At 38.9% G+C, this 17655-nt stretch overlaps 1 protein-coding gene across 3 annotated transcripts in view; it reads right to left on the bottom strand.

Moving 5' to 3' along the window:
* The window catches only part of Plcb1 (phospholipase C beta 1), a 667876-nt gene that overhangs the window by 443686 nt on the left and 206535 nt on the right, over positions 1-17655 (bottom strand). For all 3 annotated transcript variants that reach the window (XM_040746354.1, XM_040746355.1, XM_040746356.1), the window contains one exon: positions 6323-6391. In XM_040746354.1, the coding sequence (XP_040602288.1) occupies positions 6323-6391 (69 nt within the window). The remainder of the gene's footprint in view (positions 1-6322; positions 6392-17655) is intronic.

Genomic DNA, 17655 nt, shown 5'->3' with positions numbered 1-17655 from the left:
CCATTTCTGTGGTTCCAGTCATGCTCAATCATGCCTGAGACTTTTCATAGTAATATGGGCATCCAAACTAAAATTCTATGCATGGAGAACAAGCACTTGCCTAGTTAACCATCTCCCTAGCCTTGGTGTCCTTTTTTTTTTTTTTACACAAACTCACTAGGACACCTCACCCAAACTTTAAACACACTAAGTTTCATTTCCAGGGCTAACATCTCCTCTGAACTCACTTTGAATCTTATTTGGTATTACTTAAAACCAAACTCTGGATTTTTCCATTTTAAACTGTATTCCTTTCCTTTTTTGCCTGTCTCAGGACATAGCAAATCAATTATTCTAGTTTCCCAGAAAAAAAGACTTACAGTTGGTTTTTTAATTCTTTCACTCCTCATTCTTCTAATCCATCACATTAATAAATACCATGTTTCCATGTTAATGCATTTTTAGATGTTACCATGTTTTTCTCTACCTTAGCAGTTACCACCTTGCCACAAGCCACCATCATCACTCTCCAGTCTGTCTGCAGCTGCTTGGTCTCCATTGTTTGCTTTTTCCTTATGTTCTGAAGTCTGTTTTCAACACCACACTGCTTTCAGAGACTGATTCTATCCTTCTCAGAATCTCTATGTCTCTTTACTATACTAGAAAAGCATCTCAAGCCACTGGCATGGTCTCAGGCTGGAAACTCACTGTGGTTTAACTGCCCTCCTTGTTGCTCAGGGAGGGCTATATATATGGCCCACTTGGAGCCTTTGCTTTTCCCAGGGCCTTCTGTCTGGATGCTCTGCCTGGTGTCATTCACCCAATTCTGGCCCTCATTATAATCCTGGTTTTATTAAGATACTATATAACAGCTGCATATCACAGAAAGCCTCCCCAAAGCTCATGGTCTATGGTTTCCTCTCCTGGTTTATTCCTCTCAGGGGGACTTATCAGTCATCTCTTCCCACACATTATGACATGATGGAATGTGTTCCCAGGGCTAGAGGCCATGGTGTGCTTTATGCCACCACTCTCCATTCATTGACATCAGGCTGATGATATGAAACCCACCAGGGTAGAAATACTTCCTCACAGGAAGTCAGTCAACAGAGAACTCTGAGATTTCAGTTTTCCTTGAAGTCCCTACTTTTGAGCACCATTATTCCCAAACAGAAGTTACACAGGGCCAGAGCTGTCTGTCCTGTTTGTTTACTGCTATTAATTCCCAGAACCTAGGTACATGTCTGCCAGAAATCACCAACTCCTTGCCAAGCTCTACAGAATGAAGTTCAAAGAATAATAATAACAGAAGCATCATTAACTACATAGAGATCAAAAAGTAAAGGCTAATCAATTTTTAAAATTTAATTTCACTCTAATATGCCTCGTGGGATTCTTGTTATAGTATATACAATTTAGAACTTAATTATTGACCTAGATATTTACAAAGCATACATATTGAAGTCAGCATTGCAACCTGAACTAAATTGTCCTGTACTAAGCAAAGGATCTGGTTGCCAGGTGAGTGTATGAAGCAGTTCCCTTTACAGAAGGTAAAGTTTAGAAGAAAAACCATAACGATGTTTCTCACAGACACTGCCGTACGTGCCACTGGAGGCTGACTACAGAGAGAATAGAGGTCACACACAGTATAAAGTTGGGAGGTCTCTGTAAGTGTGACATTGGTTCCTGGGGAGTCTAAATTCAATTTAAAATTACTTCCAAGAAGTCATGTGTAAAGTCAAGTAAAGAAAGGTAACGTAAATATTATTTCTTTTAGTGTGCATCCTGTAACTGTCATGAGTTCAGGACTTGATTTTCCTTTCTCTTTACTTTCATCTGATAGCCATGTCCAAGGCAAGAAGCTTTAGGTTATGTCAACTTGCTAGATACCAGCTCTGGAATCTATAATATGAAGCATCTGACTGTGACTAATTACCTCATTTAAAATTGGGAACCAAAAGGCTAGCAGTAATTATACTCCTAAAACCTGGCATCCACTGCACCCCCATTGCACGGATGGGGAAAAGTGAGGTCCAGGGGAAGGAAGACACACCTACTTTAAGTTCATCAGGGGCACAGCTGGCACAAGAATTGAGCGCTGCTCTTCTCTGCTTGATCTCCTTTCAGCCACCTACTAATTTGCTACATCCTAAGGAACATGACCATGGTGATGTCATCGGTTTGCATTAGCATCCTGTAATCTTTCTCATGTGGCCTTCTAGGAAAAACATATACCCAGAGTATGTACTTAATGTACACAAAAACATTCCATGAAAGAAATGGCCCTGATATTTTAAATTCTAGTCAAGTCTGTAGAAATTAATGCTGGACACAAGCCACGGGATTAATCTGCAGGGTCAAGAACTACTAATAGATCTGACACCACGGTGACCCTGTCTGAGAACAGAGATCCTTTTGAAATCAGACCACAGAGGGGATATGAACAGCATAAACCAAATGTATATGTTGCAATGCCTCACTCGTAAGTGATCTTCATCAATGGGTGGTGAGGCAGAGGAAATGGTAAAGGGAGGAGAGAGGAATGCATTATAGAGTTAAAGATGTAAGTAAGGTGCCTTCTGGTTTATACATTTAGATTATAAAGTCTCCCAGAGTCACTCCAATGAGAAATTTCAAAACCAGTGGCTTGAACAAAAGCTCTATACACAAGAACAGATTTCACCCTATGGACTACGCTGGAAGTCGACACTTAAGTTCATTAGCAGTGCATCACAACAAATGCCATTTCAAATCACAGCAGGGACAGCAAACAGTTCATTCTCAGCCCAGTGTTGAATTTTTATGTATCAAGCAGCTGTGAAGAACAAAAGCAATACAAACACATAGATAAATGTCTGCAGGGTGCCTAGGCATTTTGATAACTACCTACTCCACAGGTGCTTTTATTCTGATCTAGAAGCTTCTATAGTCTTAAGCTGAATCCATTCCCCCCTTTACCCTGTTGTTTTTCCTGAGTAGGCAGCATTTCACATGCTATATCTGTGCGTTTTTGCTTTTATGCCCAGTCCCCCATAGGTTGTTTTTTGTTGTTATTGTTTGTTTGTTTGTTTGTTGCATACAGGGTCGTGTTGCTTTGCAGCCCAGTCTGGGCTCAGGATTGTGATCCTTCACCTCAGTCTCCCAAGTGCTAAGATTATAGAATACATCACCACTTCAATACTGTTCTGTATTTTTAAACCTTCCACTGTATTTTTTCCTACTTTTATTTTGAATTTCCTGTTTTAAGTTGGGTAAACTTTATCCCAGCATTCCTTCCTTCCTCCTCCTCCTCCTCCTCCTCCTCCTCCTCCTCCTCCTCCTCCTCCTTTTATTATTTTGAGAAAGAGTCTACCTATGCAGCCCTGTCTATCCTGGGACTCACTTTGTGAACCAGGCTGACCTGGAACTCAGAGATCCACCTGCCTCTCCTTCTGAACAGTGGAATTAAAGATATCTGCCAGCACACTTGGCAGTTGTCCCAGCATTCTTAAAGGTTTCCAACCAATAAAGCAGCCATCCACCTCAGGCCACATGTCTTGTTCAACAAGGTGTCCTACTGAACTCATTATGGAAGGCGTTAGAGGACAACTCTTCTCCATCTACACCCCCTTGCCCTGCTGTCTGCTAAAAGCTGTTGAGGATGTCACAGTGTTGGAGACCTGATGAAGGAGATGGAGATGGAAGCCAGGCTTGGCATGAGGAAAAACGGGTACCTGGTCCTTGATGCCATAAACTGAGCGGCATAATCAGACAGAATAAGACTCCACATATTTTAAATAGGTTGTATTTGTATTTATTTAGGTTGAGCTGAGATCATCTCTGTCAATTAAGGAATCTTTTCATCCACATACTTGTCTATATTGCCTGTGGATCCACCAAGCCCGTTTAACAAGACCCCTACTCTGATCACTCTTGACATTTAAACTTACACAATTTAAGAAAATGATATGAAAATTAATTTCCTGGAAATCAGATCTGAAAATTTAAAATAATACATTTTTTAAATGTTGGGAGGAAGGGTTGGGGAAATAACTCGATATAGAGCTTGAAAGGCATGTGTGAGGTCCTTGGTTCTGTCTCCAGTGCCATCATTTTTTTAAAAGATGGCAGTGTAATTGACACATTAGTGTGTGATGCCCATAATCAATACGCAGAAGCCACACATTGTCTGTAACTATTAGATTATCCAGGAACCAGACTTTGTGGAGGATGAGGCAACAATATATTTTTTTTAAGTTTTCCAGATGATTTCATGAGAAGTTAAATTTGAGATCTCCTGTGCAAACAGTATGTTAATGAACTACCATTGCCATCTCACAGCATTTCTATTAATACTTATTAACATCACCTCTGAGCCTATGAGGAGTAAGCAGGTCTCAGCAAGGACATACAGGTAAATAGAACAGAACCAGCTTTGGAAATGGTAAGGACCAGTAAGACTCAGAGAAAACGGGAATACATAAGAGTGTCCCACAGAGAAAGCAACTCTTCTCTCCAAAAACCTGTTAGCAGAAACAGACAAGCCAAGTATCCTGGGCTTCAAAAGCGCTTCCTCAAGGGAGGCACTTTGAGATCTAATCTTAGTTTATCAGCTGAACACAGTGCAGACGCCACTTCTATCATTTATCAACATTCAATAGACATTTATCAAACTGCATACATAAACCAAGTGCTCACTGATAAGCTAGTGAAAGAGACCAGTTCCTGCTTGCCACTTTTGGAGAGGCAGTGGGATGGGCTTTGCTGCCAATGCTCCAGAACCAGTGGAGGCTGATGCAAACCAGCAGGAGCTGGTGAAGAACAATGGGGGCTGGTGAGAAGCAGTCAGGTGGGGAAGGGTGTGCAGTTGTTAAAAGGCAAGTCTCACTGCTAACTTATTGATATTACACATGGAGATAACAGGCTTGCATCACAGATGACTGAAACAATGTTGGAAGAAGAGGAAACCCTTCTTTACTAATCCCAAACTGGGAATTATTGTGTGTCATTAACAAGTTATTAGTTCCAAGATGCTTGACATGAAGTACAAAGACCAAGCCACTGGTTTCACATGAAACACATTTAGAAGCATTCTTGAAAATATTTCTGATTATTTTTTTCCTTCTAGACATGATTTTGCATTTTCTTGTCAACCATTTTAACCCATTCAGCTAATCCAAGCAGTTGTTATTTGCTCCGTGCCAGACTTTCATAGCACCAACCTACAGCTGCAAGATGTCTGTGAGGAAAAACGATTGCAGCTGACTTTCTCGTTGCACCTCCAAAGTCACAGTTCATTCTGAATGCTAAAGAAACTATTTTGACTTTTAGAGGCTAAAACAACAGTTGTGGGAGACACATTCAACACACAAAAAAAGAAAATTGCTAGTTTAAGCTCCTAAATGGCAACTCCCCTTCTCTTGTTGCTTTGCTGATACACTGCCTCTACCAGAAGTAAAGTATATAATGTGTTAAATATTAAATCCAATAACAAAGAGTTTTCAATTTGATGACAAGTCAATACACTGTGGCAACCTAGGTAAGTTAAAAAAATACATCTTCATCCAGACAACATGCTGCAAAGCCAATCAATGACATCCCCCACTTAACATATCCCAAAGTGTCCTCAGTATTAAGGTGCACAATTAACTTTTGGCTTTATGGATAATTATTTTAATTGCACTGTGTTTTAGCTTCATATCACCTCTGTTTACTAGGATAAATGTGAGTTATGACAAATTTATGGGAAGAAGGATATGTTTACTAATGCTCCTGAGTTTGGTAATGTTTGGCAAATGTCCTCAAAAATATATTGGGCATTTTAAGTAACTGACAGAGGTTAAGTACACATTTCTCAAAATACTTGGGATAAAATTGTTTCAGATTTTAAAACTTATAAACATTGGTGTATATTACACAGATGCCTTCTTAATATGACTCAGGTCTAAACACAATATTCATACACACCTGATATGCATTGCCTGCAGCTAATTTTGTACAGTATTTCTAGTGGCCAAGAAATATTGATCAGTATGGAACTTTCCACTCATAATTTATAGTATTTTAAAATTTGTAATTATAAATGCTTACTCTGTAACTTTTTTGGCATTTCATATATCTAATTTTTCCTTCAGACAAAGTAAAATAACAGAGTAATAAACAGACGCCTGCATTACACCTCCCATATGCTCACCCATTGTTTCCATCTTTTAATGAAAGTCCAAGTGAGTAGGTCACCGGCTGTTGTGTTTTACAACATTTACAACACAGAAACTTTTAACTGGGGCAATTAATTGATATCTTGACACAGATAAAGAATCAAAGTAGCAGCTGGTGCGGACACAGGCTCCGGGCTTCCTACCTTGGGAGCTTTGGCATGCTTCCCACACCTGGCATCCTTGACAAGGCTGAGATCTAACAGCTCCGTCTCCTGAAAGGCAAAATGAGAAATTGTTAAAAAACCACAGAGATCATGTCTCTTTGTTTTATGCCATTGAAATCACTTTAAAGGATACTATTATTCATCTGGAGACTTGTCTGCAACAGGGTACCCATCCATATTATGTCTCATTGAATCATGAAGAAAATCAAAAGATCATCAACTGCTAACTGCTCAATGTAATACATATTCTAATATATTTGCTAAAGCATCTTAAAAAAGCCAAGTCCATAGTTTGCATCCTTAAATCTACATCCACTAAGACAGTGTTCTCAACATTTCTAATGCTGTAAGCCTGTAATACAGTTTCACATGTTGTGGTGATTCCCAACCATAAAATTATTTCCTTGCTACTACATAACTGTAATTTTGCAACTGTTATAAATCATAATGTGGATATCTGATATGCAACCCCTATGGGGAACACAACCCACAGGTTAAGAACTGCCACTCTAAGCCATTCCTAAATCAAGAGAAACCCAATCTCTTTGTTCTGTTGTTAAAAGTAACCTTGAAGTCAGTGAATATAATTGGTGTGTGAGAGAAATCAAGAGGCTAAGATTGAGAGGCCAGAAAGAAGAGTTGCTCCCATCAAGTTACTCCAGAACAAAAGAAACGTGTACATGATTGCTTTTCTGGAATGCCATAAAGCAAGGGATGGAACATAAAGAATCAAATGTGTATAAGACAAGGAAGAATATGCTAATGCTAATTTTAAAGTTAACTGCTGTGAGAAGTGGAGAAGGAGGATATTTCCCTTAATTACACATGGAGAAATCATTTAACTTGGGGAAGTGGAAAGCAGGTTCGCCACAACTTGAGAGTACAGGGAAGAAATATTCCAGATAAGAATGCCCCAGGGTTTGAGATGCAACTAAGATATTCATGTCTTCTGCTACTTAGAGACACAGTCCATGCATGGAGATCGAAGAAGGAGGGAGAAGGATCAAGAAAAATCCAGGAGCAAAGAATAGCAAGAATGTATGCATGGTGACAGTGCAACAAGAGATCTGCATGGTGACCTTCTGAGTGCCATAGAATTAAGTGTTGAGCCGGGCATTGGTGGCGCACACCTTTAATCCCAGCACTCGGGAGGCAGAGGCAGGCAGATCGCTGTGATTTCGAGACCAGCCTGGTCTACCAAGTGAGTTCCAGGACAGCCTCCAAAGCCACAGGGAAACCCTGTCTCGAAAAACCAAAAAAAAAAAAAAAGAATTAAGTGTTGAATATGGGAAGATAAATCATGGAAAACAACACCACAGGGTTGGAAACCTTCAAGGTCTACTGATGGATAGTGATCATAAGGTTTGTAGCATATGTGCATCAGCCAAAGAGCACAGTGGAATAATGAACAAAATTCCCTTAAAGGGGTTGCAAATATCCAACAAATGTTTCCTGGTCAAGAGTGAATGGGATGCAGGCATCTCTCACAGAAAAGGCACTAGATCACGATTCATCTGACAACAGACTCTCTAGATAATTTGCCCAAGATACTCAAGATACACAGGAACACTAATACTCTCAGGGAACTTTCTCTGACAGGTACCTTTCAATTCCAAATATTTGGTTCAAAACAGTTTGATCACTTTTCTAAGGACTGATACAGAGTGTATTTGGATACTGAATCCTTCCACTGCAAACAAATCCATACCAGGTCAAAGAGAACATTCTGCTTCCACCACCTCTCTGAAAGATGGAATGAAGATTGGATGGAGGAGGTTTCTTCTCATGCTCATTCCATGTTGGAAGGTTCCTTTTCTGATCTTAGTGGATTTCTTGGCCTATTCTTCACTGTGACTGATCTGTGGAGATCTCCCCATATTATATAGAATGACATGTGGGAACCAGACCAAGGGACCTTGAAAGATGATATAACATATGTTTTCTCTAAAGTCCCCTTCACTCCCAGCACTGAAAGTATCTCATGCACATTAGAAAAGTGTGCAGTCAACCTGACATTCAATATTTGGCTTATGCAACTGACCTGGAGAAATAATACACAACCAGATTTGACAAAGTGGGAGCCCAAGCCCAAGATTTTCTCATTTTCGCAGCAACAACCACTTTGCAAAAGAAAGTGGGGGTGTCCCAATAAAGCATGTAGAAGTTTAATTGAAAGTTTGGAAACCATGTGGAGATATGAGAGACAGGATACAGAGTGAAGGTTTATCATAGAAGCATTAGAACTAGACTACAACAAAAAGAAGAGGAGAGCTCAGCAGCACTGCTTGGGAGTTCTGAGATCCTCACTGGGACTCAAACCTCAGACAAAGTGCTTTCATATTTGACAGCTGTTGATTTGGGAAGTTGGTCGAAGAGTAAATGACACTCATTAATTCATCTGAACACTGTTTATTGAATGCCAGCAAAGCATAGACTATTAGTGAGAATTAAATCACAAATCCAAAGGTAGATGGTCCGTCTTAAGGCATCACAAATAAACCAATTAAAGGAGATACTTCATGACGCCTGAAGATACTGGCTATGGAAGGCTAATTCACAAGGTTAGATGGAATTCCTAGCTGTATAGAAAGGAGGAACAAGCCAGGAGAAGTGCATACTAACAGGAAGTCTTGCAAGAGATATGAAAAGGTACATATATGCCAGGCCTTATCTGATGAATGACAGTTCCTCAAAAGTAGAATTAAAACTTTCTACACACATTTTATGCTTACCAAATTTGAGAGTAACACTTTCTATTCATAGGTTTTCTTCTCAGTTGATCAAATGAACTGAAATGTTGCTTGTTTGTTTATACACAAAGAACCCAAACTGAGTTCACAAAGAACTTAGTAAGTTGTTACTTTTCTATTGACGATAATGAATATTGTTCTCTACTGCCAGCTCCAGAGGAAGCTTTCATTACCCAAGTCGTGGAGCGACAGTTAATGCCAGCTACCCTGGGGATTCATTCTGATACCACAGGGCTAAGAAGCCCCTACTGGTGTGTAAAATTGTGTGTTCAGGAAAAGCATCCAGGGTGCCATGGGGTGAGTAATGTGGCATGGGAAAACCCAGGCAGAAGTACTGTTCACAGGCTCTCTCAGCTGGAAAAGCATGATTAAAATAGCATCCCCCACTTCCATTTACATGCAAAAGCCATTCCTCTGGGGGTTTCATTGCATCTTTTTCTCTCCTCCACAGTGAAGATAATGAGGAACCTAAAGTATAGGACCACAGAAATGTTACTTCCATCATTGAAACTTTTTCTAGGTTAATTTTCCCATGTAAATAGTTTTAGCAACCCAGTCCATTATGAAGTCCTTTCATAGCTCACTTGAGAGTTAGTGCCCTCTAGCTTTTCAGAACTTGTGGGATATAAACTGTATTGCTTATTAAATGGTGACGCCAGCTCAAATACTGGTAATTCACAGAAGGGAACCTGAATCAGAGTAACTTGAAAGGCTTAAAGATCTAATCTGTAATAAACTTTTAACTTGTGCTGATGCTGCTGGTCAAAAGACCAGCATTCACAAGATTCTATTGTTGCAAAATATTTGTTTAACTATTCAAAGATATATTGCATTTGTTTAATTATGTAAAGATGTGTTGCTGTTTTACTTTGCCTGCCTATGGCAACTGGTTGGTCTAATATAAAGCTAAAACAGCAAGGGAAAGGTATAGGCAGTAGTTCCAGGCAGGGAGAATAAGTAGTAGGAAGAATTTAGGCTTGGGGAAGAAAGAAAAGGAAACACCAGGGAGACTCCAGGGGCCAGACAGACACGGAGCAAGCAGAAAAGTAGGACATACAGAATGAAAGCAAGGTTAAAAACTCCCGAGGAAAAACATAAATGAATAGAAACAGGTTAAATTACATTAAAAGAGCTAGCAGGAGAAACCTACATTAAGGCCAAGCATTTATAATATATAATAAATAATAAGTCTCCATGTCTTTATTTGGGAGCTGGTTGGTGACCCCATGAAAGAGACAACCAGAAGCTACCATAAGGCCTCTGAGTGAGCATAATAGATAAAAGCTATATAAAAGTTATAAATTGTATGAAGAGTCTCTAACTCATTTTTCTATAGGAAAGTGTAAATAATACCTACAGAATATACAAATGTGGCTATAGGCATGGATTTTATGTAACTTAGGGAAAACACCATAAACTCCTGGTTTTTAAATTTTTATATATAAAATTTTTATATTAAATTTTATCCCTTAAGTGTTCAGAATTTTAAGCAATCATTAAAATGGTTTAAAGTAGTGAAGCTGGTGCGTTTTCTTTAACTTCTAAGGCCATCTGACTTGCCTAGGTATGTAAAGGGAGAATGCAGCAATAAACATCTGTTTTAGGCCCAAAATGACACCATTAAAGACTGCACTACATCCCTAAGACCACCTCCCCAGCCAATGCACTAAAATGTTGAGGGTTGTTCCCCTTTATAAGTATGGATAAAGTGAATCCACAGCAATCAAATGTTTGGGGAAATATTGTTTAGGGTTTTTGTTTTGCATGCATGATGAGGATAGTAAGACCTGTCAGCTAAGTTAAGATTGGATGATCTCAGCTATTTATATTCACCAGAAAGATTTCAACACATCAGCCACAAACCTACTGTGAGGGAGATGAGCCATGAAATCCACTGCAAATTCAGGAAAGGCTACAATTTAAAATACAACTCTTTCCAGAATACCAATTTCTATGCATTGCTACCAAATTCCATTAGTCACCCAATGTAATAGCATGGTTCAAGTTCACACAATACATAATCAGAACAGCAATTACAGCCATAAACATTTCACAGAGAAGGTATTAATGGTTGGGTGTGTAGTGTGATTATGTGTACCTCCACATGTGGTATATTCATTAAGCTGTTCAACATTGATTTACCAAAACTAGCATGAGTAAATATATTGGCTGCCAAACATCTTTAAAATTCACAACTGGAGAATGTTTTGGGAATCCTACAAAGAGGGGTTTGAACTAAGGAGGTGCATGAGCCTCGACCTGACTCTTTGTTCTGTAACTCTGTTCTGCTTATGAGGGGGCTGCCTAGTCATGTAGTATAGCTCTCAAAAATCCCTGCACTCTCTCCCCGATCTGGGCTCTTGGATTTTTTCTTTTCATTCTGCGGGCATAATTTTTGTCTTTTTGTTTTATAAGCAGAAATGTAAGAAAGTCCAATAGGAATGAAATGCACCATTCCTGATCAAAGGTGACTGTATCATATACTTTTTTAGACACACTGGGTTGAATATAATGCAAGACTGATAAACACAGAAGGCGGAAAATGGAATTCATCTGGTGGAACTGTCACCCATTATCAAGACAAAGTTATAAACAGATAATTGCAGACGTTTATGTGAACCACATAACCCATATGGCAAATAGAAAATGCAGGCACCAGCAAAATTTTGCTTCTGGGACCCTGATAAATCAGCTGAGATATTAAACAGAGATCTCCATTAAGTAAACAAGGGTAACTACACACACACACACACACACACATTATATATTGCTTATAACATTTCCCATTTAAAACAAACAGGACAACGTTCTAGTAGAAATGTGGGAGTTGATTCATTAATTACTTTTCTGTTGCTGTGATAAAACATTATAACCAAAGGTACTTAAGGAAAAATGGGTTTATTTGGGTGTATGGTTTCAGAGAGATGAGTCCGTCATGGTGAGGGGCACAGCATCATGTGGCAGACAGTGGCAGCAGAAGGAAGCTTAGAGAGCACATCTTTAGCAACAAGCACAAGGCAGATAGGGCATTAGAAGTTGGGAAGGCTTTAAATTTTTCTAAAGCGCACTCCCAGTGAAGCACTTCACCCTTCAAAGCTGTACCTTCCTACAGCACCACTCACTGGAGACCAAGTGTTAACAAGTCTGAGCTATGGAGGGCATTCCTAATTCAAACTGTTTAGTGGGTAAAGCACATAGACAAAACACAGGGAATATATAAGAATAATAAACAAGATCTGAAGATTAAAGTTTTTCATGAAAACCTGAAACAATAAGGAAAGCTACTTTTAGAGAAAACTGATTTCACCTTCATGTGACAAATTAAATGTAAAATAAAATGAATATTTGCAGTAGAAAAAGAAAACATAAGATGACTCCTGTATTACAGGTTATATTTTAACTGTCTATTAACATGAAATTTCTGGGCCTTATGAATATATTAACAAAGAAATTGTGCTATTTCTTCTCCATACAGTGCTTAGACTAAGAGTCCAGAGCAGAGACTGTTTTCCACTTGGTTTATGGAAGGAATGATACCCTGCTTGATATAGTAAACACTATCCAACTTGGGCTCTAATAAGAACAAACTATAAAATATCATTAACCATCACTTTTACACAGAAAATCCATCTTATAGGTAGTTGTTACAAATAACCAATAGAAACAAAAAGTTGACTGGTACAGTGTATAGATTACTTATTACATTTCTATGGTTTACAGACTATGCTCGACAGTGCCTTGCAATATCACTCATTATATTCTGAAATCTGAATGTTATTCCTAGACTTACTTCCATTCTTCTTATCAATGATACAGTCAAGAATATAGAAAACACGACAGAAAAATGTGGAAATTAATGTTATTTATATCTTCTCTCTTTTTTCCCCTTGGCAATTATTTCTTCTTCAGAGAGAGATTCCACCAAGGATTGAAGCGGATATATTCTTCCAAAAGCTAAGGTATATAAAGAGAAGATAACTCCTCAACAATCCACCCAAGATCTTTAATTCAATGTTTAAAGTTAATGTGGATTCTAACCAGTACAGATTTTATAGACTTTTTGTTTCACTTGGAATGGGAGATGCTGCAAGCATAAAACAGAGGCTAATAAGCAGAGAAGGGAAGCCTAGAGAAATGGAGTGAAACTAACCATACAACATTCATGCTAAGATGAAATCTACAGGATATTTATGGGTCTGGAAAACTTACTACCTCATTCTTTGTTTAATACATTTCACTTGGTATATGCAATTAAGCAGATATTCAATACTGAAGAAGTAATTTTGAATAAAAGAAACACGATGTTAGCAGTCTTTGGACACATAGATTTCAGTCTGTATGTGTCTTCAACAAGTGTTCATTCACAATGAGAGTGAATTCACAGAGTGGAGAAAGAGGAACATGAAACATTAGCCCAGACATGGGTGTCTCCCTGAGATATTAATGACAAGGTAAATTCACAAAGGAGGCAAAGGAGCCTGTTCGTATAAACACATAGGACAATGATAGGAAAACAGGTCATGCAAGGGCACTGGAGAAGGAACATGTGACATACAGTTTAAAAGAGCCATGCACTGTAGCAGGTAACATGGTTATTTCCAGCCTCACAAGACACCATGGCAAGTATAAAGAGCTGTTTCAGTATTCTAACATCATTTAAAGCCTCTGTCCAGTTTTGAGCAAAAAATTCCAGATCATCATTGGAAGACATCACTTCTGCCTCAAAATACAGTTTCTCAATATTTGTAGCAGACTGGTACCAGGACATCCACGGACACCACTATCTACAGGTGTTCATGTCCTTTCCATAAACTATACAATATTTACATGTATCCTAAGCACACTCTCTCTGTTACTTTAAATCTTCTCTGGATTATTTATAATGCTTGGGAGAATATAAATACTAGGTAAATCATTGTTAAAGTACATTTGGTGGGGGAATAATTACAAGAAGTAAATCTACACCAATTCAGTAAATACATATATACTTTCTTCTAGGGTGTTTTTGATCCACAGTTGCTTGTGTTTTGTCCAATGATACATGACCCAGAGGCAGAAAGAGATGACTTTAGCTAGGAGTTCTAAGATGACTTGGTCGTCACAGTAGTTTAATATTTGGAGTCAGCAGAAAAGGATGAAGTGCAAGGAATCTGATCACAAACCAGAACACCCTCATAAAACCAATGCTAAAAAAAGTTCATCTGTGAGGAGGCAGTCAACCATTTGTGTTAAAAGTTGTTGAGAGCTTCAATCAATGAGACAAAAATTGAAGTTTATTGTGATGGGATTAAAGTTTCTCCCTCATTAAAGGGGGTGAAAATGAACACAAACAATGTAATTAGCACTACCAACAGCAATAGTATTAGAACTATTAAAAACAGAAAGCAAGGATATGCCCAGAAAGGTAGGAGATGATCTGCAGGTGTCACCTCATTTAGCTGTACAACAACACCAACACCTGTATCTAATTCAGTAGATGAGAGAACTAAAAAATATGTCACAACTCTTGACCAGCTGGGCAATTTCATCATAGATGCCAGCATTTTTCTTGCAGTAGGGAGAATGCTAAGTGAGTCCTGTAGCATCGTGCTTTTATATAATCGTATCTGTTCAAGCACAGACAGAAACACCCTGGCTTCTATCCAGGTGAATACAGCAGAGGTGGTAGACTATCATGCTCATAGTTGTGCTGGGGGAGATGACAAAGGTAAGATGATTTTGCAGGTACTATGAGAGCTTTCAATCCAATGACTTAACCAAAAGTGGTATCTAGGTGGCTCTTCAGAAGACCTAGAAGTGAGAGACTGGTAGGAACAGAGGCTCTAACTGGCCTGATAGCTATGTTATGTGTTATCTAAGAAATAGAATACCTCTAGGACAATGGTTCTCAACCTGTGGGTTCAATACCCACAGAGGCCACATATCAGACATTTACATTACAACTCATAATGGCAGCAAAATTAAAGTTATGAAGTAGCATGGTAGAATATTATTTTGAGATGTGTGACATTTTTTATGCTGCATTTGTTTAACTCTGTGAAGCTGTGATTCTTTGCCTGTCTAAAACACCTGCTGGTCCAATAAACAGCTGAGCGGTCAATAGTGAGGCAGGACCAAGGATGGGGGGCTGGCAGACAAGGGGGACTGACAGGCAGAGAGTATAAATAGGAGACACAAGGAGAGGGAGAAGTCAAGAGCCAGCCACCCAGCCAACAATGGAGTATGAAGGAAAGTAAGATATGCAGAAGTAAGAAAAATAAAAGCCCAGAGAGAATTGTAGATGGGTTATTTTAAGATAAGAAAAGCTGGCTAGAACCAAGCCAAACTAAGGCCAGGCATTCATAACTAAGAATAAGTCTCCATGTGTAACTTACTTGGGAGTTGGGTGGTAGCCTCCCCAAAGAGCTGAAAGAGTACAACACTGCACAACAAAGTAAGGAAAATATAACTTTATTGTTGGGGGGGGTCACCACAACATGCGGAAATGTATAAAAGGGTTGCAGCATTAGGAAGGCTGAGAAGCACTGTTCTAGAATACAGAGAACACAGCTGAAAAATGTTGAGGAAGTGCATTTTGGCAACTACCTTACCAGGCAAAAATTTAGAGCTAAATGTGCAACAGCCACCCTGAAGAATACTTCCTTGCATCCTGGCGAGTGCCCCAAACAGGTGTGATTCTGGTTGACTGACATGGTAAGAGAGATGTTTGCCACTAAATGTGTGATAATTTGTTATGAAGAAGGAAAGAACTAATACCCTACTACCAGGTAACTTTTCAAATGAGAGCAATGACTTTATTTTTACCTCATTTAGCTGACATTATAAAAAAGTGAAGAAAGGGTGTGTAATCGCCATGAGATGCCTATATCTATGTTAAAGATGACTAATTTCAGGATTTTGCAATGTCTTATGAAAAACATGCGTGAGTTTATTAGTTCCTATTACCAGGTAGCCCATAGACGGATGTGTCATGTTTGATTGGGGGAGGGTGAATAATGCCACACTTGTTAAAGACTCAAGTAATAAACAATAATCAGTGTCAATAAAGATTACAGTCATATTCCCTTCTCTTACTTCCTATGCCAAGAGAATTTACTCATTTCATGCTAATCAGATTAAGGGACAACAGCATCCATCACCTTACAAATGGTTTATTGAATGCTAAGAACTATTTCCATGAATATCTTAGGTAAGCACAGAATGCAATTTCCAGAAAATGTCTTCTGAAAGAAATATGAGATGCTATGGACTTATCATAGATACAAGCTGCTTCCACTGGTGAACTCCAGCTGATTTCAACTGTAGCCAAATTGTCCTCTTGAGTCATCTAACATGTTATCTCTGGTTTATCCCCATTTCACTATAGCTGAGTGGCCAGGAACATTTTTTTTATTCTGGCTATAACTTTCATCTACTCTTCAAGCTTACCTTAATATAATGGAACATACACTGTTTAAGTGCTTTCATGTCTGAAGATCAGGGATTCTAAGAATGTGGTCCCTCAGTCCAGAACACCAATACCACTCGAGAAGACAGGCAACACACAAAGTCTTTGTCCTTCACTACCTACTATATGAGAAGCTGTGGCGTAGAACCCAACAATCTTTTTAAATAAATCTCAGGGCAATTCAAATACAACCCAACAGCTGAGGACCTCTGCCCTAGATCTTAAATGGAGAAAGCGGCTGACCACAGAGAAGCCTAATTAAGCAGGGCTAGGTAGGACATTCAGACACTTGGATGAGCTACCTTTATCTATTTACGAAAGAATTGCACCAGAGTCTTCCCAGCAATGAGGGGACTGAGTATCAAGTAGGGAAAAGGTTGCTTTAGATGTCCCTGTGCATCAGTAGCACCTGTAGCCATGTAGATTAAAGTAACCATTTCTACGATGAGCCCCAGAGGCCAGGCAGAATCTGAGCCACACTTTAAGCATGGCTGGCTTACTTCCAGATGTTCTGATTCAACCCCTGTGCATAATACTTCTGGGTTGGAAACCAAATACACTTCCCTTTCTCTCTAGTTACAGAATCAGGGCATGTCTGGTGATCTCTGAAGCATCCATAAATGGCATCCAGTCTCACCTTACCTATGCAGCCACTTGGTGAAATCTACCTGGATAGTTTAATTTTCACCTACAGTTACTTGTTTAAAAATAGATACTAAACATTTTTCAGCACTAAAGTATTTATTTCATCCCATTGATTTTAAGTTTCAGCCATGGCAGGATTCCAAGGCATTTTTTTAATCTTATATGACATTTTAAATATGTGAGGAGCTAATCTATTTAATTTGACAAATATATGTTTATATATGCATATGTATATGTATATTGCTTCTTTTTCCTTTGCCATGACTTGCTTCTTAAGATCATTTCGAGTTTTCTGGCAAGGCAAAGGAATCAAACTGAGTCTTTTCCAAATGCTAATTTGTGCCATATGGAGTTGGGAATCTAATGGGGACTATGGGGCTTAATGAATTTTCCTGAGGAGAACATTCAGAACCAATCGATATATTGGCCCTACGGTTCTCCTGAAGTGCTGTGAATTGAAAAGTAAACTT

This window comes from Mesocricetus auratus, unplaced genomic scaffold, assembly GCF_017639785.1.
Source record: "Mesocricetus auratus isolate SY011 unplaced genomic scaffold, BCM_Maur_2.0 Super-Scaffold_100004, whole genome shotgun sequence".
NCBI classification, from domain to species: Eukaryota; Metazoa; Chordata; class Mammalia; order Rodentia; family Cricetidae; genus Mesocricetus; species Mesocricetus auratus.
Note: the sequence above shows the minus strand (reverse complement) of the source record. Positions and strands in the feature narration are given on the sequence as shown.